The sequence below is a fragment of the Peromyscus eremicus genome, chromosome 13 (genome assembly GCF_949786415.1).
Source record: "Peromyscus eremicus chromosome 13, PerEre_H2_v1, whole genome shotgun sequence".
Taxonomy (NCBI): domain Eukaryota; kingdom Metazoa; phylum Chordata; class Mammalia; order Rodentia; family Cricetidae; genus Peromyscus; species Peromyscus eremicus.
The window spans coordinates 62170007-62190713 of record NC_081429.1 but is presented as its reverse complement, the minus strand read 5'-3'; the positions used below and the strand labels follow the sequence as shown (position 1 = coordinate 62190713).

Below are 20707 nucleotides of genomic sequence, written 5' to 3'. Positions count from 1 at the left end.
TGTGTCCTCATATCCAAATGGCTCTCAGCTGAACTGTGCTGCTCAAAAGCCTAAAAGCTTAACCAGCCAAAAGCTTCTAGTTTCTGGTCTTCACGCCTTATACACTTTTCTGCTTTCTGCCATCACTTCTTGGGATTAAAGGCATGTGTCACCATGCCAGGCTGTTTCCAATGTGGCCTTGAACTCACAGAGATTTCTACCTCTGGAGTGCTAGGATTAAAGGTGTGAGTGCCACCATTTTCTAGCCTTTGTATCTAGTGGTTGTTCTGTCTCTGACCCCAAATAAGTTTATTAGGGTGCACAATATTTTGGGGAACACAATACCACCACAAACAGCTACTTGATGAGTCTTGTCTATCTTCTTTTTTTTTAAACCTATTTTTCTTAAAATAGATTTTTTAAACATATTTTATTAAAGATAATTCTTTCACCAAGAAGTGGTGGTGCATGTCTTTAATCCTAGTACTTGGGAGGCAAAGGTAGGTGGATCTTTCAGTTCGAAGCCAGCCTGGTCTACAGAATGAGATCCAGAACAGCCAGGGCTATACAGAGAAACCCTGTCTCAAAAACAATAAAACAAAATATTCTTTTTACCTCACCAGGAAAAATGCCCCCTGTTTCCAGTCATCTCTCTCAGTACCTTCACCTCCACTTCCCCTGATTCCTTTCTTACCTGCCACCAGTTTGTCTATGAAATTTATTATATTTCCCCTTCCTAGGGAGATCCAAGGGTCCCCCTTTGAGCCTTCCTTGTTACCTAGCCTCTCTGGCTCTGTGAATTATAGCATGGCTACCCTTTACTTTATAGCTAATATCCACCTAGTCCAAGGGAAACTCTCAGGAATCTACAAGGATGACCCCAGCTAAGACTCTTAACGATAGTGGATACATAGCCTGAACTGGCCTTCTCTTGTGACCAGGCAAGACTTCAAGTGGAGGGAATGGGACACCAACCCAGCCACATAACCTTTGGCCTATCCTGCCTATGGGATGTGCCAGGATTGGTGCCTAGCCCAATTGACATCAGAGAGGCTTTATCCATCAACTGATGGAATCAGACAGAGAGATCCATAGCCAAACATTAAGCAGAGCTCTGGGAATCTTGTGAAAGAGGGGGAAGAAGGATTGTAGGAGTCAGAGGTGTCAAGGACACCACACACACACACACACACACACACACACACACACACACACACACACACACACAAAAGAAAAGAAAAAAAAGAAAAACAAAACAAAACAAAAACATAGAATCAACTAACCTGGGCTCACAGGGGCTCATAGAGACTGAACCAACAACCAGGCGGCCTGCATGGGACTGACCTAGGCCCATCTGCATATATGTTACAGTTATGTAGCTTGGTCTTCTTGTTGGACTCCTAAGAGTGGGAGGCTGCCTCTGACTCTTTTGCTGGTTTTTGGAACCCTACTCTTCATGCTGAGTTGTCTGTTCAGCCTTAATATGAAGGGAGGTGCTTAGTCTTACTACAACTTGATATGGTATATTTTGTTGCTATCCATGAAAAGCCCACCCTTTTTTTTTTTTTAATAAAAATGGAGGAGAAGTGGATGAGGAGGTAGAAGAGAGGGTCAGGGAGGAGAGGAGGGAGGGGAAACTGAAGTTGGGATGGAAAAAAGAAAGAAAGAAGGAAAAAAAGAAAGAAAAAAAGCTTAAACAAAACAAAAAGATTTTTTTCTCATAAAATATACCCTGATTACAATTTCCCCTCCCCCTACTCCTTCTACCCACCCACCCCCACTCCCATCTGGATCTACTTTCTTCCTATCTCTCATTAAAAATACAGGCTTCAAAGAAAACAAAAACTAACACATCAGAACTGGACAAAACCAACCAAAGGAAAAGAGGCCAAGAGAGGGCACAAGAATCAGGAATCTAAAAAAACAAAAACAAAAACAAAACAAAACAACAACCCCCCCAAAAAAACACCCACTAAACTGGTAGACCTAATACACAAGCAGAGGATCTGGTGCAGATGTGTGCAGGCCCTGTGCAGGCTGTTGCAGACTCTGTGAGTTCATATGCGCTTTGCTCATGTTGATTTAGAGGATCTTGTTTTCTTGGTGTCCTCCATCCTCTCTGGCTCTTCCACTCTTTTGGCTTCCTCTTCCTCAGAGTTCCCTGAGCCCTGAGGGGAGGAATTTGATGGAGCCATCCCATTTGGGGCTAAGTGTTCTGAGGTCTCTCACTCTCTGCATAGTGTCTGGCTGTGACCCTCTAAACAGTCCTGATATAGCTCCAGCTGGCCTGAGGACAGCACCCCACAGCCTCATCAGCTCTCTCTTCCATTGTCTTTCTCAATCAAAGCTGTCACAATTCCACCAGCTACCTAAATGGGAAACTAAAGAATAATCATAAATGACCTGCTTCCTCACCTCCTCACTTTCAGTAGATTATTTGATTCTGTTTCTTAAACATCTCCCAGATGCAGCTCTTTTGCCAGCTGAAATGGTATTGACTTTTCATTTTCTGCTTCAGTCTCATTAAAAGTTCTTCCCAAGAATTTTTGCCAAAGTGACTTCTCTCACATGTAAATCTCTGCATACACTTTACTTTCCTAAAACCAGTCAGTGTCTTTTGCAGTGAAAGTTCCATTGATATGTTTTGGTTGTTCAACTTTGGTCGGTGGAGATTGCTGTGCATGTAAAATTTTCAACGTGCTTGGCACATTCACAAAAGCCAACCACAGGCATCCTTCTCACTCATGCTGGAAGGCCTCTAGAGGGTGTGGTTGCTCTCTCAACTGAGAACCAGTTCCCTAAAACACTTTCAGAATAATTTCCAATGTCTTCAGCTTTACATACACATCCATTTATGATACATTTTCCATCTCTCTGTCTTTCCCATCAACCCTTTGCTTTCCATCTACTGAACACCAACCTAGTAGGGGTTCCCCAAACAAAGCAGACTTTGAAGAACTTTACCTCTGTCCGTGTTGTTGCTGTGCTGGCCTACTTTTTTCATTACTCACCACTGTCTTTGTGAGTAGTTTTTCATTAAGAAAAAGCAACTTCTGAGTTGTTCTTGCCTGTGCTCCTCTTCAAACCCCAATCTGTTTTACACAGATTGGCCATAATTCCCCTGCACGTAACCCGCGCCACATGTTTATTCAATATAGTGATATGTTTTATAGTTTTGTCGAGTAAATGATAGAAATGGTATAGAAAGCTTAGAGTCACTTTCTGTAGCATCAGATGGCAACTCATTTTATACTCCAAAGCAAAAGTATCAATATGTGGCAGAAAATTCAGATGAAAACACATGTTCCAACTGTTTCTTGGGCTACAATGTGTACATCAGTCTATCATTGTGGCTCCGTGTTTTTGTGACTTTTAAGTTACACTGTATTTTATGTATGTATTTGTATGTTGTTTTTCAAATCATGAATCAAATTACTTGAAATCAAATAAAATGAATATTCTCAGAGGTCACCCCAATTTATTCCATTCCTTGACCTATCCATAGCTCATTTGATCATGAATCTTCTCATACTTGTGTGAACTCTAAATAAAATCACTTGAAAAGATAATTTTATACCGTACGCAATCCAATGAACCAAAGAGACAAAGTATTTATGAGAATTTTACTTCAACTGGTATCAAGTACATTGACACTGAGACACAAATTGTGAAAACTGATAGAATTTAGTGTTATTTCCATTGTTTTTATTTCCTCTGAGGTCATCTGTCTCCCACAGGTTCAGCAGCTCAGTAAATCACCTACAAAGTATTTCACGCATCTTAAATACCTACTTTGTCTTTTCAAATAAACTTTATTCAGGCTTTTGTGTCATATTTATTGCAGTTTTTTTTCCAGTTTGAATGTACTTGAAGGATATGTACTGAGTGTCTCATGATGCACATAAAGATGTCTTATGGAATGTATTCCTTCAGTCTTTATTTGGTGTAGATTTCTTTTCATTCCCATGTCAAAAGTATTAAACTACTCAATAATTCTTATGTCAATAAACTTAGAGATTTTAAAAATTGTAATATTCTGTCCATTTTGAAACTGTTTTGTTACAATATTTAAAAAAGAAATGTGTTCTCAAATGATGAATGACAAATGATAAACTCAAGCTAGTTTTGATAATATGTTAAATTCTAGCCATAGATTAATTCTAACTATCCTTTTTCCCATGACAAGTAACTTTTCTTTTTTTTTTTTTTTAAATATTTGATTACTGTGTCATCTAGGCGACATGCAGGGCCTGCTTTCCCAAGTGCCACAGTTGGTGAGAGGCAGGACCAACTCTGTAAAGCCCTATCCTCTGCTTTTGATGGCAGCAGGAGCCACAGACCTCACCACAGACAGGCTGCAGCAGGGCTGAGGACCCAGCCCCAGCCCCAGGTGGCAACATCAAGGCCCCAGACGGCAGCACAGGCCACCTAGATCTGTATGGCCCAGCAGAGGCTCAGTCCTTGGGCACTAAGATGGCCCTAGGTGGCAGCCCAGACCTCTGACATCCAGGTGGCCCTTGGTGACAACACAGACTACGGAAATCCACACAGATCCCAGCTGCGGTTGGACTATGGACCCAGACATGGTCCTTGGCAGCAGCCCGGGCTGGATGTCACCTTGGCCTCTGCTGGCAGCACAGGTCACTCAGGCAGGCATGGACCCAGCGGCAGCATAGCCCTCGAACACTCACCTGGCCCAAGGTGGTGGCTGAGACATGAGTCATCCACGTGGCGTGGCCTTTAATGGCAACAGGGACCTCGGACAACTAAGACCCTGGTTGTGGCAGAGCCACGGACTCAAACATGGCCCTCAGACACAGTCTGGGTCTGGAAGACACCATGGCCCCAGGTGGCAGCTCAGGTCTGTGTGGCTCAACACTCAAAGACCAATATAGCCTCATGTGTCAGCCTAGACTGTGGCCTTTGCACAACCCTCAGTGGCAACCGGAGCCATGGATGTCATTTCAGAGCCTAGCCACAGCAGGGCCGTGGAACCAGACATGTCCCCCAGACGTGGACCTGGATGTCACCATGGTCTGGGTGACAGCACAGGCCTCCTGAATCAGCATGGCCCCACGGTCCCAGGGGCACATCCCTCAGACACTGACTTGCTCACAAATGGTGGCTCAGACTCTGGGCATCCGTAGGGCCGTCAGTGGTAACAGGAGCCACAAACATCAACAGCCACAGCTGCATCAGGACCATAGATAAAGACTTGGCCCTTGGCAACAGCCCAGGTCCAGACATCACCATGACCCTAGATGGCAAGCAAGCCACCTACTGCAAGCATGTTCCTCACCACCCTCACTAATTCAGATCTGCCTCTCTTCCCAGCACATGAATCATTCTGCCCCTCTCTCCCATTTCTCTACCTTGTACTCACTCATCATAATGGTGGTTGACTGCCTGGCTCATAGTTGAATCTGCTCCCACAAGGCCAAGGAGCCTTGGGGAAACTGTGTCGATCATCTGAGCACTGCTGACCGACCCCTTTTGTCCCTTGCCACCCCCTGCCACCAGTGGCAGGCAGGGAAGTTGGCCCTGCCCCACACCAGCTGCAGCGGAGCATAGAGTGGTCACTGCACACCTCGCCAGAGGCGCACACTAAAGCTGCCACTGTTGGTAGGGTCACAGGTGAGCAAGTCCTGTGAATGCGAGGAGAGTGGCACCTGCCCCCTCCCTCGTTTGCCATGTGGTGTCATGGGTGAGGGAACTCTGCCCTCCCTTGCCAGCTGAGGCAGGTGGGAGAGCCGGCATGAGAATGGAAGAGCTGGCCCTATCCCTCACCAACTGTAGAAATAGGGAGAGCGGGTTCTGTACCTTGCTGGGCAAAGCAGTAGCGCTGGTCCTGGCAGTGTGAGTGTGGGCAAGCTGACCCGAGGGCAGGAGAACGGGCTCTGCTGCTCCTTGCTGCCTGCTGCATTGGGTGAGCTAGCAGAGGCAGTGCTAGAGACCTCGCCCTGGTGGTGATGATGAGGGAAAGCTGGCGGGCTGACCAGCCCAGCTACCTACCACCCAAGCCCAGAACCAGGGCAATGAGTTAGCCCACACCAATATCCATCTCATCTGTGAACTGCTGATGTATGTGAAGGAGCCGGATCTGCAGATCCAAAGCTACAGGATCTCCATGCCACATCCTCCAACAACAGGATATCCAAGAGTCCCAGTGAGGCCCATTATGGATACAGTAGCAGAAGCCAGAGGCTTCAAACCAGATTAACAATTCAACGATCCAGTGCGATGAACACTTACAGTAAAGATGTATGGACTAAGATGTATACTGTGTGACTCACTATATCATGCCACAGTCTCCACAGAGAGATTTTTTTCTTCTTGTTGTTTGTTTTTGTTTTGTTTTGTTTTTGTGGCTATACTTTTAAATTTTGTTTTGTTTGGGGTGTAGGTCGCAAGGGCAGAGGGCAGAGGTGAGGGGACAGGAAATGAGGAGGATTGGGATGCATGATGTGAAATCCACAAACAATAGAATGTTCAAAAAAATGTAGAGCCAGTTTCTCGCCTTAATTCATTATTTTCTTTCATATTTTTCACACAAAGAGCTTGAGCCTGACCTTGTCATATTTCATATTTGAAAAAGTCCATGATGACTGAATTTAGCAACTTAAAAAAATTACATTTTTCAAATATTAATTTCCCAGTGGGAGAATAAGTTGTTACTATTATTAGTTTTATTTCATGTAGCTCACTCTAATCTTTCTGTTTTGCTCCATTAATTTCTAAAAGTTAATTGCATGACACTATTGCCATGAACAAAAGTAATTTCTTCCACTGTGCATTCTGTATGCTAGGACTAATATAAGCAGTATTGATGATATATGCATAAAATAGTACATGAATCAAGTATGAATATACCCTGAGTACACTTTGCAATTATATAGTATTACATTTTTATCATTCATTCAACAAATATGCAGTAATCTGGGAAAATGCTAAGAAAATTTATGTTTCTCTATAAATATGTTTCCTTGCCTTTGTAACAAATCTGTAGAAAATAGTACCAATAACTATACTCATAAAAATAAAATAAAACACCATAGTTTTTCACAAATGAAAAGTAGAATGTTAAGAAAATTTACAAGATGTAAACATTTAACCTGAATGTGGTAAGGGGGAGGAGAAGTTTGCTAGGAAAAGATAATGGACAGGCCTCTGAAACATGGGGGATGTCAACTGGGAATGTCTCAAGCTCCAAAGAGAATGGTTGGGATTACTTTTTAAGATGTTGACACTCAGATAATAACTAAATGCATAGGTATGGATAAAATCAGATGAGGGTATTGAGTATGAACATTAAGATAATATTGTCCCCTAGGGAACAGAAACACTGAAGCAGCTGGGAAAATAACTCACTGGCAAAGACAGAGGTGTGGTGATATTGTGTTTCCCAATATATTGTGCACCCTAATATCTGTGGTCAGAGAACAGAACAGCCACGAGATATAGAGGCCAGAAAATGGTGGCACACACACCTTTAATCCTAGCATTCCAGAGGCAGAGATGCCTCTGGATCTCTGTGAGTTCAGAACCACACTGGAAACAGCTAGGCATGGTGACACACACCTTTAATCCCAGGAAGTGATTGTAGGAAGCAAAGAAGTACATAAGGCGTGAGGACCAGGAACTAGAGGCTGGTTAAGCTTTTAGGCTTTTAGCAGCAGTTCAACTGAGATCCATTTGGATGAGGACTCAGAGGCTTCCAGTTTGAGGAAACAGGATCAGCGGAGGAATTGGCAAGGTGAGGTTAGCTGTGGCTTGTGTTCTGTTTCTCTGATCTTTCAGTGTTCACCCCAATACCTTGCTCCAGGTTTGTTTTTATAAATAAGACCTTCTAACAATTTGTGCTACACAGAGGAAAAGTTCCTTTGGAATGGAGTAGTTGTTTTGATTTTAAAATGGAAGTCAGCTGACTGCCGTGCCCCATGTTCTACAGATTGTCTGTGGCTCAGGGCATGCATTGCCACTGTTAGTTTTTTTTTTCTCCAAAATCAACTTTTAATGGTTTTTCATAATGTCTTCTGAAATCTTTATAATTTCAAAGTAAAATGGGTTCCCTTGGCAGGATAGCATTTCATAAGTGTGATAGTTTCAATCATCGCTTTGTCCAGATTTTTTTCTTTTGTATTTTCTTATGGAACCTGGGCTCGGGTAGTGTTTTCTCAACTTGACATAAGCTAGAATCACTTGGGAAGAAAGAATCTCAGTTGAGACAGTGCCTCCATGGGATAGGTAGGCAACTCTATAGGACATTTTCTTTCTTTCTTTCTTTCTTTCTTTCTTTCTTTTTTTTTTTGTTTTTTTTTTTTTTGTTTTTTTTTTTTGTTTTTTTTTGTTTTGTTTTTCGAGGCAGGGTTTCTCTGTGTAGCTTTGCGCCTTTCCTGGAACTCGCTTTGGAGACCAGGCTGGCCTCAAACTCACAGAGATCCACCTGGCTCTGCCTCCCGAGTGCTTGATTGATGTGGCAGGGCTCAGCCTTTGGTGAGTGGTACCACCTCTGGGAAAAAATGTCCTGGCTAGTATAAGAAAGCAGGTTGAGCAAGCCATGAGGAGCAAGACAATAAGAAGCCCTCCTCCATGGCCTCTGCATCAGCTCCAGCCTCCAAGTTCCTGCCCAGCTTGAGTTCTTGCTCTAACTTCCTTTGAAGATGGACTATAATGAGCAAGTGTAAGCGAGATAAATCCCTTTCTCCCCAAGTTGCTTTTGGTCATGGTATTATATCACAGTAATAAAAACCCTAACTGAAACAGAACCTAAATCCATAATACCATTTTTGGCAAAGGATGATGTTTGTAATTTACAAAATTGAATCTTTTTAAAATTGGGAACAAATTATGGTAAACACAGCTGGGATTTATTAAACTTTGTGGTGAGTTTAGGATTTTTTTTTCCACATCACTCATTTGCTATCTTTGCTTCATTTTCTTCATTTAAGCTAATTTGAGTAACTTTTTAATTATATTTTTAATAAATTAGCAATAAAGAAATGCCACCATTCCCCCCACCCAGATGTAGATTATTTTGCTCTTGGTCATCTATCATCTGAGACACCTCTAGGTCATGAAGGTAAAGAAATCTACTTGCTCTGAAGAGACCTGTGTACCTAGAACACAGAGCAAGATTTGAAGCTTTGTTGTAGTGTGGATGAACTGTCCTTGTAGCATCCCTGACATTCAGGTAAGAACTGGTATTTCTGTGGGTGGAAACTATTAGTATTTCTATTTAATGGAAATCAGCATGAGTTTCTGGATTACTTATATGAACCTGTACAACTTATACAGGTTGGAATAAAAAAGAACCCAAGAAAACTTATAAATAACCTTAGTTATATAGCCAAATTAAAGATACAGAGCTCAGATAATAATCAAATTAGAAAAATGAAGTTGTGAAACAGACACTGGAAATAAAACACTAATAATGCTCAGGCTAAATTCATACTTGATACTCATTGAGGCATGTTTTATTATCAGTTTATTCAACCATGGAATTTTCATTTCCTTTACTCCTTATCAATCACTAGCTGGAGTTTTCTAAGGCACAGACTGTCTTCACTGATGTCTTCATGCCTTTGAGGGCAGTTCACAGATAGATTTTTATTTGTAAGCCAGTGCAGACATAATGGAAGGTGCTCATTGCATCTTCTATGAAATGATAAACAACAACTACCAAAAGACCTTAGTTTTCATTGTTGGAAGCCAGAAGGATCTAATATGTTCAAAGGAATTCAACAAACAGAATGACTGACAGAAGCGAGCATTTAATTCCTTGCTTTGCAGAGATACATGGCAAAAGTGTGTGCGTGGCTTGTCCTTTGGAAGGCCCAAACTATTTATTTTTAAGTAAGAAATAACAATGGAGCAAAAAAATCACAATTAAGAAAAAAATAATCTTGAGGCACAAGGGGACCTGTGTGTCCTGGACTAAGACATATGCAAGCAATACAAAGTATTCTAAATACAGTATGAGAAGAACAGTCAACAGGCCCTGGAACGATGTTCTGTCTCTCAGAAATGGGATGTTTAACAGTTCTGTGTTCACAAATGGCATTGATGAAATAATCTTTATTTTAAAGGATTTTATAGAAATAATTTTAGCACCATCATTAAAAGAAAAAATAATACTATTTCAGCCCTGCCTATCTCCAGTCTCGGATTAACAACAGAAGCGCAGCACCTTTGAGTATCTAAAGTATAAACAAGAACAGGAAGTCTATCCCAGCTTCTAGAGATGAGGTAGCTCATGCTAAGAAATGTTGGGTCATATTTTCTTACGAATGTTCTAATTCTAATCCTCACATTTGATTTGAGTGATCATCACAACTCTGGGTTTCTAGATCTTTCCTTTATGACAGGCTCCAGAAAAATGAGATTGTACCTGTAGGGAGTCTCAACTTTGGTTACTGAGTGTGTTTAGAAAGTTATGTGGGTATTTGGGGTTTTTGTTATTGTTGATGCATTCAATATCTTCTTACATAAAAAAAACACAAATATAACTTCTACCTTATTGAAAGATTACAACATGGGAGACCTCGATTTGGGGGATGTGGGGATGCAGGATGGCTTGGGAAAGAGGGCTGGGGCTGGGAGGAGGGAGGAGGGGAGATCTGTGGATGGTATGTGGAGTGAGTAGAAAATTTCTTAATAAAGAAAAATGAAAAAAATAGAATGAGAAAAAAATCTAAATGAATCAGTCTTTACAAAATAAATTGGAAAGTTGAAGCAATTTTATGGGGTTTTTTTTCCTCCTGAAATTCAATGAATTCTATGAAGTTCTACGTGTTGGTTAAAGATTTCATTTAAGAACGTGGAAAGGTGATATATTATATTCTCTTTAAAGGATTTCTATAATTGTAGTACAATATCAAGACATGCATGAGAGCTTCAGCCACAAAGTAAAATATTTTGCATTCATTTTTCATGGATGATCTGGGACTAAGAGGACACAGAAGGGCACTGCTCTCTACTTTCCAGACTGCAGCCAAGCAAAATCAACATGTGCTGAGGTTTGACTCACCCCGCTCTGTAAGCTACCTGCTAGGAAGAAGAGTTTCCTCATAAATACTAAGCAACTTATTTACTCATTACAGTGAAATGGATTGATGAAAACGTATTTATTTTTAATCAGTTTACTATTTGGTAAAGGTGGTCATTGTCATTGGTCATCTGAAATCTAAACTGCCGTATTGAAAAATATTTTAAGTCAATTAAACTTGAGGATTGTAAGTAAAATAAATATTCTGAAGGATCAGGAGGCCAAGCACTTCAGACTGTATGTACAAAGCTGATACAGAACCAGCCATTGCTTCAAGAGTCTCAGGATCAACCTCAAACAGGCAAAGTTCTTGTGAACGGTGGTGGTCATTGGTAGCAGTGTGCATTGCCGCGGTGGTGGTAATCGATGGCAGTGCTCATTGTCGATGCTTCTGGGCTTCTGTTACATGAAACAAACTGGCCCAATTTCAATGCCAAATTCCTGGTCTGTGCTGCCAATATCCACAGGAGCAAGATCTATGATGGGCAAGCGGGCCACATTCTGTGTTCTGTATTCAAAGATAGTCTTGCCTACATTTCCATTTCGCTTCTGGAATTCAATAAGGAAATGGGTGAATAGTATACACATTTTTTCTAAGGATTTTGCACAGCAGCACCCTCCCAAGGCAGCTTTTTTTGTATTATAAAAGCAATGGTCTGTACAGCTCAGGGAAGTGTGGCACCAGTGTGCACGGCAGAAAAGAGACATTCAAATCAGCGTTTCTCTATTGTAGACTCACAGAAGTTTATGATTGAAAGTGAGATTCGGTAACTTTACTTGCTGAGAAAAGAAAGGAAGCTACAGAAGAATGTAGTTCAAAAGGCACTTACGGAACAGGTATCTTGAAGAACGGTGTATCTGAATCTAATGTTTCCCTCTCCTTTGATCTCTAAGTCATTTGATCCTTTGAGCACCACAGCTTTCTTGAGGTTTTTGGCTTGGTCATCCATGTACCCCACAGTGTTCCTACAGACGTAAGTAATGTTCTGGGAGGCTTCTTTGGATAAAAGGCGCAGGAAGGTCATCTGAGTAATAGCTGTATTAGGTGACTGGTAATCTCCATATGTGAACTAGAGAAACAGAGGAGTCTATGTAACACGACATACCTAGAGATTAATAATGCCACCCGAAGGGATGGCAGATTGGTGACAGGTAGACAATAGAGGATGACTATAGATAAATCAAATGTGAAAAATATTACTTAGTTTTTTTATAAAAAGATATTATACCTATACAAAGGAAAATATTTTCAAATATCTATCCATAGTCACAAGTACCTGTGTCCTTACAACCTCAAAGAAGAGGTGAACAAAAAAAATTACTTTAATTTCCCAGAGAAAATTAAATATTTTTAAATCTGCTTTAATTTTATATATATTCTATACATTATACTTAATAAATACAATTCAGTTTTTTCACTAATTAGAATAAAATAGGAATTAAGTGTAAGTATAAATCTATTTTACTGAACAGTTGCATACATATCAGAAATATTATTTTGTATAACACAAGTGCCCAAAACTCATTTCCAGTGATGCAGCTTTGAGTTTTGCTTTCAAGGGAAGCATTGTGGTTTCTGACAGATTATTTTGGTTCAACTACATTTCAGCTGTTTGTATTTAAATTTTCATTTTCACTAAATGATAGTAGAGTCTAGCTTATCATATACTGAATTATAACACTTTCATAAAATGTTAATTGGGGCAAAGTTGAAATCAGAGGAAGTAAGCTGGGATGAAATGCTGACTTTGTAACATGAAACACCAAGATCTGATAAACTCTGAAAAATTATAACATAATTCACCTAATCAGAAAAATGAGTAAACTTTAAGTAACACCTCACAGATTTCAAGGGATTTCCTTATTTTAAGAATATATCTAGTATGTATCATCATTTATCTTTCTAAACACTACACTAACCACTAACATTAACAGAGACAGTGAGATCAGTCTTACCACCTTTACTTTAAAGTAGCTATAAGGTTTTAAAAGGTACAGTAGTTTTATAAGTTCCAATTATGATCCAGGTCTCCTGGAGCTGAGACAAGACCAACCCCTCCCACTGTACTCCATAGTCAGTGACGTATATTAAAGGAACTAATATTAATGATTATTTATTTCATTCTACTAAAAATAAAAATTATAAATTCAAATTAATTAATCTTGATAAAACTTTTTAGAAAAATATTTTGCATTTCTAGTGAGAACATATCATTTAAAAGTAAGCATAGTAAACTTAAACCCATTCAAAAAATAATAGCACAGTTTTAATAAATGTGGAAGCATAATAAATAATAAAAAGTAAGAACTATAATTCAGAGTGTACATTAAATCACCTGAGACCCTCTGTTCATGTCGAGACCGTACCACACAGGCTTACTGTCGGGAGACTTGCTGGCCCACCAGGTTTTCAGTGGAACGCTGGCTGGGTTTGCTGAAATACATGTCTCTCCTGTTTCCATATTACAGTAAACCTTGATTGCATCTTCCGCTGACCCCTGGTTAGGGTCAATCCAATATTCACCTATTTTTCAAGATAGAAATATTTGCTAAATGAAGATTATCTCAAATATGATTGAATCTCTAAAATAATCAATAGAGATTTGATCCTTTATTCAAAATGGAATTGTTACAGGAATGGGGAGAAGACTCAGCAGGTAAGGTGTTTGCTGTAAAAGTGTGAGGACTTGAGTTGGGACCCCCCAAATCTGTACAAACTAGGTAATATGGTGGCCCACTTGCAGTCCCAGCGTGTGCGAAGATAGAACCAGGAGTCCCAGGGTAAGTCAGCCAGCTAGACTATCTAAAACAATGAGCTATGCACTCAGCTAAACAGTGAGACTTCACAAGTAAGATGTACAGTCATTGAGGAAGATATCTAATGTCAACTTTCTCCACGTGTTCATATGCACTCACACACGTGTGAGCACACAAATACACATGCATGCAACCACTCAGATACACACATAGGGAAGAATGTAACTGTGAAGCATGGGGAGCCTTCCCCAGTTCAAAAGCACTTTTCCAAATTGTGTATTTGAGACTCAAAACATCCAAGTGATTCTAAAACAAAATATACCAACACGGTGCTTGATGTTTGATATATAGTCACATAAATAGACAAACAAATATATTTACTCATATGTATTTAATTAGGTAGGTCCATACATATGTGTATGCTATTATATGCAAATTATAAAAATTAAATTTTGAATAAAATGAGAAGGGAGATATCAATTATATAGTTAATAAGAAAAGTGTATTTTTTTAGAGAGAACATTTTTAATTGTCCCTTTTGGTGTCATTTCAAAATTAACTGAAGCTCTGGTATTTTACAGCTCATTCTTACGGCGTTAGATACCACTTTTCTGGGTCTAATTAGATTATTTAAAATTATTGGAGAAGGCAAACTTGGAACACCACCATACTACTAAGGTAGAAACACTACTTCATTCCAAACTGCCTTAAAAGCTCACTCTACATGATCCTGCCAGGAAGGACTAGAAGAGTGATTGGCAGGACATTAAATTACAACAAATAGATTCCATATGCAAATAATTTCCATATTTTACTGGGCTCTCAATGGTTCACCTAATTACAATTCTGAATGATCATGTAGGTAAAAAAAGCATCTTTAATCATGCATGAGCAAGTATTTTCTGAATGTACATATATATGTGTTGGGACTACTTCCTCAAAATTAGGTTTTTGATAGGATATGATCTCTATTGTATATGTTACCTGTTAGGGTCCTGGAGAAGTACCACAAAAGACCGTCATCCATGTACACAATCAACAAGAGTGTTTGTTACCAGCATGTTGGGGCTGTTCATCCCACATAAAGGCAAAATAGTGATGACCCCCAGAGAAGCCCCCAGGCTTCTTTTAAGCATAGCTAAGGAGAGTTCCTAGGATAGTGAGGTCATTTCAGATATGATTGGTTTAAGCAAGTGGCACTCATATTAGTATGTTCTAATTGGCTAGGGCTAGTCAGAGGCTGGCTAAGGCTACAGTTTTCCCAATTTGGGGCAGGCCTGGACAAGTTCCAAATGTCCTTATTTGATTATTACCTTGAGCTTATTGACGGTGGAGGCTGATTGCCCTAGTATGTGCTGTTTGTGGGGGCTGGCTCAGGCCTGGTACTGCACATACCAGGCCTCCTCATCCTTGCCATCAGAGGTTTTGGAAATTGATTGTCCTTTGTTCATGGCTCTTCCTCAGAACCTGCCTGCTCAGTATCAAGAAGCAGGGACCGAGTTCTAGTTCTTAACTGAGTTATTAGGGCAGGCTGTCAAGATATTTGCCTGGCCTTCTCATTACCTATCATCTTTACTCTATAGTTTTTCATGTAATTGTCTCTACCACAAAACTATAAGCTCTGTGGCATGTTGAAAGTTTTCTTTGTGTCCATCATTAATTACAAAGTTAAAAAATATTTTGGGCTGCAGTTGAGAATAACTCAACCCAAACAACATGCTTCGCTCCCACAGACTCCTATCTACTCACCACTCTGCTTGGTGGAATGGCAAAGTTTTAAGTCATCACAAGTCCGGGCTGGGTGCTTCTTGGAACCATCAGGGCTACGCATGGTTTCAATCTGGCTGCTGAGAGACTTCAGGGTAGCATGGACCCCAGGATCAGTTTTGTTTGTGTCATCAGGAGCCGCCTGGTCTTCAGTAAACTCTGGAAGTGGATCTGGCATGTTTTCATCATAGTGGCCCATGATATCACCAAGAGCAGCAGTAAGATGGCCAGGGGGACCTGGAGGACCAGGGGGCCCAGGTTCACCAGGAGGACCCTAATACAGAGAAAGTGGGGAGACATTTAAAAGTGTTTTGACAGTTACAACTTGGCACACCAGTTCGTCATTACTGAAGAAGTATGACTCATGCTTTTTAAACAGGCAGGGCTGGCCTGTCCAGCAATAGCATTGCCAGAATGGGGAGTGATGTAGAGCTGTTTTTCAGGCAAATATCTACAAGTCAGGCTCTGAGATAAACAAAGCTTAAAGCCAAACTCTTCACTTTGATGTCTTCTTTGAAGATACCATGTATCTCATGTGAAGAACATTCAGAGTTACATTCTTTTCAAACAATTTTGGACAAGATACAACTGGAATTCTTCAAAAGCAGCTATGTGCAGAAGGCAAAAGGGCTGTCAGGGAGTGGGATCTGGCTCTCTAAGTCTGCATGTAAATACCAGGGAAACAACCACAAGGCCCCAATGTGAAACTTCTTAGCTCCTCCAAATCAAAAAGAAAGCCAGGAAGTCTTTTTGTATGTACGTGAATTATGGTGAATGTAAAAATTCTCGGTACTGAACAAAGTTGAAGAAAAGTTCCCATTAGCCTTTTCACAGCCTTAAGGATGTGTCCTGATCTTTTGTTTTCAGGAAGAACTTAAGGAATGTGAAGAATCAAATAAGCCCCAAAAGGTGGCAAAGTGTATGAGTTGAGTACTTTCCATTAATTCCTCTGCATTTTCAGAGGAAGAACTGAGTCCTGAAAGAGCCCCATAACTAAAGAGAGGTGGAGTCCACATCTCAGGCAGAGAGCACGGCCCTGGGTATCAGAGCCTGATGTGCCAGTACTAGCTCTGCCATTCACCAGGCAAAGCGTCTTAACCTCTATGCCAATGTTTTCTGATTCTTAAGACTGATGATAGGGATAAAGTCAGACGATAGATAGATGGATAGGCAGATGACTGATTTTCTGGGATGTCATCATGACTCCATACATCCTATTACACTAATCTGAGAAGAAGAGTCTTATCTCACCAAGACCACTGAGCCATAAAAAAGTAAATCAAGAGCCACACAAGTCAAAGATAAATTGTATAGCTGTCTTCTTTTCATGGAGAAAGAAGTAGGGAACTTTCTTGGCTATGACAAAAATAAACCTACATACCTACATAAAAAGTAACAAGTATTTGAATCAATGGTACTGTCACTGGGGGAATAAAGACTAAAATGGTAAGGTCCAATAAACAAGATGAAAGAAATACCAGATTGAAGCTTAAATGCACACAGCACACATGTGTAGATAAATGATGCATGTCTGAGGACAGAGAAGCTATAGACTAACTAATATGCTCTATTAATTGATATTACCTTATACTAAATACCCTTAGATTTGTAATTGGAAAATTCTAATTGAAATCTTGAATGTCATTTTCAGTAAAGAAAATTTTCAAACTCATATACTCATCTTGTTCCAAGCTCTTGCTACACTGATTTCCCTACCATAATGGACTGTACCATGAACTATGAGGTAAAAAAATTCCTTTCATAATTTGATTTTTTTCAGAGTATTTAACAGCAGCAGGAAAGCAAACTAATACAAATGTAATTTCAAACAATACATTAGCTGCACAACTTCTATAAGAATGCAATCATAGCTTGATATTTGATCTTAGTGAAATATCAATTCAAGGACTTTGTATCTTTAGCTCTTACTTTGTATGCTCTAAATACTGTGTATTAAAAGACTTTAAATAATTACTTAAGTAGATAACCTTCTGTTGTGACTTCTAGGTTTATTTTAGGAGTCTCAAGACTTGTTGGCAAGGTTGCTCAGATACTATTGGGTAGACTCCGTCTTGGCGTCAGCATCTCCCATGCAAACACTTGTGAGCTTACCTCTGGTCCTGCTTCTCCTACACTTCCCCGCACACCAGGAGGTCCAATGGGTCCAAGTGGTCCAGGGTTTCCTTCTTTGCCTGAAGGACCTACTGGTCCTGGAGGACCCTATCAGAACACAAAAACTGCATTTTAGAAGAAAGACTTTGCAATGTTTCTCTAATAATAAAAGAACTACTACAGAGATTGAATAATTATCATGATTGCTCAGATTCCAGTCTTAATAACTAGTAAGTGGCCTTTCAACATTTTGTTACATTTACAATTTCACTGAGTGGGAACTGTCCATCACTAATTCTGGTTAAAGGACCAACATAAGTTAAAGATACTAATAGGCTGTGGTAGTTTGAAAGAAAATGGCCCCCAAGGGAAGTAACACCATTAAGAGGTATGGTCTTATTGGAGGAAGTATGTCACTGTGGAGGCAGGCTTTGAGGTCTCATATATGCTCAAGATATTACTCATTGTCTCACACTATGTCCTATGGCCTGAAAGATGTTGGACTCTCAGCTACTTCTCCAGCACCATGACTGCCTACATGCTGCCATGTCCCACCATGATGATAATGGACTGAACCTCTGAAGTGTAAGAGAGCCACTAAAATGAAATGTTTTCCTTTATAAGTGTAGCCATGGTCCTGGTGTCTCTTCACAGCAATGGAAATACTAACTAAAACACATGCTAATCACTGACTTTCATTGGGAGCAACTGTTTCATTAAATTGTTAATAAACTTGGTTGGAATTTCAATTACTTTAGAAGGAAATGATGTAAGTTGAGTGTTTGCTATAGTTGAACCTCAGTACTTATATCACAGAACCTTATCACATCTTAGCACTCTTCTTAATATTGGTCTCAATTTATATAAATTTATGTTGTACTTAAATATAGCGTTTTTGTTTTGCTAATTCATCCTTCTAATTTTTTTCTGTTTTCCTAAGTATTTGTGTGAATTGTCTTATGACACCAATGACTTATAAGAAGTAGATTTATATGAGTTTAGAATTTCTAAAAGCCTCCCGTATTGATTCTTTTATGATTTGTTTCCAAATTATCTTTGTATAAATGTCTTCTAGAGCTTTATCACAATTAAAGAATAAAATATGTCTATCTCCAAAATCTATTCCACTTCATGAGTAGGTCCAGTCATGTCTAAGAATTCATGTTTAATGGAAATTTAACCCCCAATAAGAAACTGAATAGAAGAACATATAAAAATCTGGGTAAGAGATTTTTACCATGGACTCACAGTACAACACATAATGTGCCATATTTCAGGGTATTTCTATTTTAAATCATTTGCTAAGTTTGTCCCATACATTTAATGTCAACCTCAATGAACATGAGCAATCAATATTTAATAGTAGGAGTATTGTCCTCAAGAAACAATATTATGTCACTAAAGGCTGTATTATGCACACTTGAAACTTAGGAGTTTCTGTTACTTACTCTTGGGCCAAAAGGACCAGGAATCCCAGCACTTCCTTGTTCTCCATTTGGACCCTACACAGAAAGAACATTCAAAGTGCTGCTAAAACATTTAAATCTTGCATTGGGCTGCATTTTACGTTTAAAAGTATGCTGTTACTAACTTTAGCACTAGAAACGAAGCCATTGACTTCCTTAACACCCAACTGGTACTAGAGACAACTGTATAGGTAAAGGGGTAGGTAGCTTTTGCTCCATTTCTTCCCCATAATATTATAGCTTATGTGTGAGTATTTATATCAGGTAATTATATAATTATCCATCAAGATAATTTTAAATTAAAATGGTATATAAAAGCATCCATCTATTTCATGGAGGGATGGGTGGTCCTGTGAATACACCAGTATATTCTCACATGCAGGGAAGGACCTCTAAACAAGTAACTTACAGGAGGGCCAGGCAGACCCTGAAGGCCAGTGAAGCCTCTGTGGCCTTTCTGACCCCGGTCACCTCTGTCTCCATTGTCACCCTTGTCACCTCGAGGTCCTTGGGGTCCCTGTAAACAGTCAGTCATTAATATTATTCCTTAAGACTACAATTTCTTGTGATCTTACTCTTTATGATTATATTTACTATAATTTTTTAAAATTCTTTGAAATTATAACTTAATAACTTTTACTTTCCATGCGTCAGCTTACCTCAATATGCCTCAGCATAGCTTTTGCCATAAGTTATATAAACAGTCCCTAAACTAGCATCCCACTGGCAACTCATCCTTGAGACACACTCTTGCTGTTCAGGACAGCTTGCTTCCTGTCTCTCTAGCCTTCATCTATGACCTATGGCAAACTTTTTTTTTTAAAAACTCACCATCCATGTTGTCCATGAAACCTACATGGACCTGGAAGCCACGAGTTGGGAAAGCTTTGTCAGTTTTTGATTTCTCAGGACCTCATCTCCCCTGGCCTCCCTGAGCTACTGTACATCTGATGCAAGAGAGTTTCTGTTACTCTCAAGGGCCCTCGATCTTCTCCTTATCATTTAAAATTCAAATCTTGTGCTTTTTAGTGCAGCTCTGAAATGCACTGCCATCTGCATAGCTTCTTTGTAATAAAATCTTTCAAAAAATCTATCTTCTACCTTTCTGAAATATTCCTTATTACTGTTACCTATCCCAGCACATATCATTACTGCTACCCATCCCACTACACATCATTACTGCTACCATCTCACAGAGTTTCTGGCTTCTCTGGGTCAGTAATTATCCAGCAGCCTTTCTTTTCCATGCTATTTAAGAATCGTAAATTATATTTCTTCTTTGGGTATATATTTTATATAAGAAAACATTTATTTGTTCATAAATGATAGAGCTTACAGGTAAACCACGCTTTCCAGCTCGGCCAGGTGGTCCTACAGGGCCTCGAGAACCCTAGAAAAAATTTCATAAAATTTATTATCTTAAAATATAAATGTAAATATGAATATAAATACAATAGTAATATATTAACATAAGCATAAATGTAGATATAAATATAATGTGCACAATTGTAAGTAATTAAATGAAGTCCAGCAAATGTCTCTACATCAGGTAAAAATGCACTAGCTCTAGTAACAGATTATA

General features: G+C 39.6%; 1 protein-coding gene across 1 annotated transcript in view; it reads right to left on the bottom strand.

Moving 5' to 3' along the window:
- Window positions 1-9430: 9430 nt before the first annotated feature.
- Window positions 9431-20707, bottom strand: part of Col5a2 (collagen type V alpha 2 chain) — a 162742-nt gene continuing 151465 nt past the window's right edge. Inside the window, exons 48-55 of the mRNA XM_059278138.1 lie at window positions 20462-20515; window positions 19535-19642; window positions 19108-19161; window positions 17660-17767; window positions 15530-15821; window positions 13360-13547; window positions 11854-12093; window positions 9431-11572 (exon numbers count right to left, since the gene is read on the bottom strand). Coding sequence (XP_059134121.1) covers window positions 11426-11572; window positions 11854-12093; window positions 13360-13547; window positions 15530-15821; window positions 17660-17767; window positions 19108-19161; window positions 19535-19642; window positions 20462-20515 — 1191 coding nt within the window. The 3' untranslated portion in view covers window positions 9431-11425. The remainder of the gene's footprint in view (window positions 11573-11853; window positions 12094-13359; window positions 13548-15529; window positions 15822-17659; window positions 17768-19107; window positions 19162-19534; window positions 19643-20461; window positions 20516-20707) is intronic.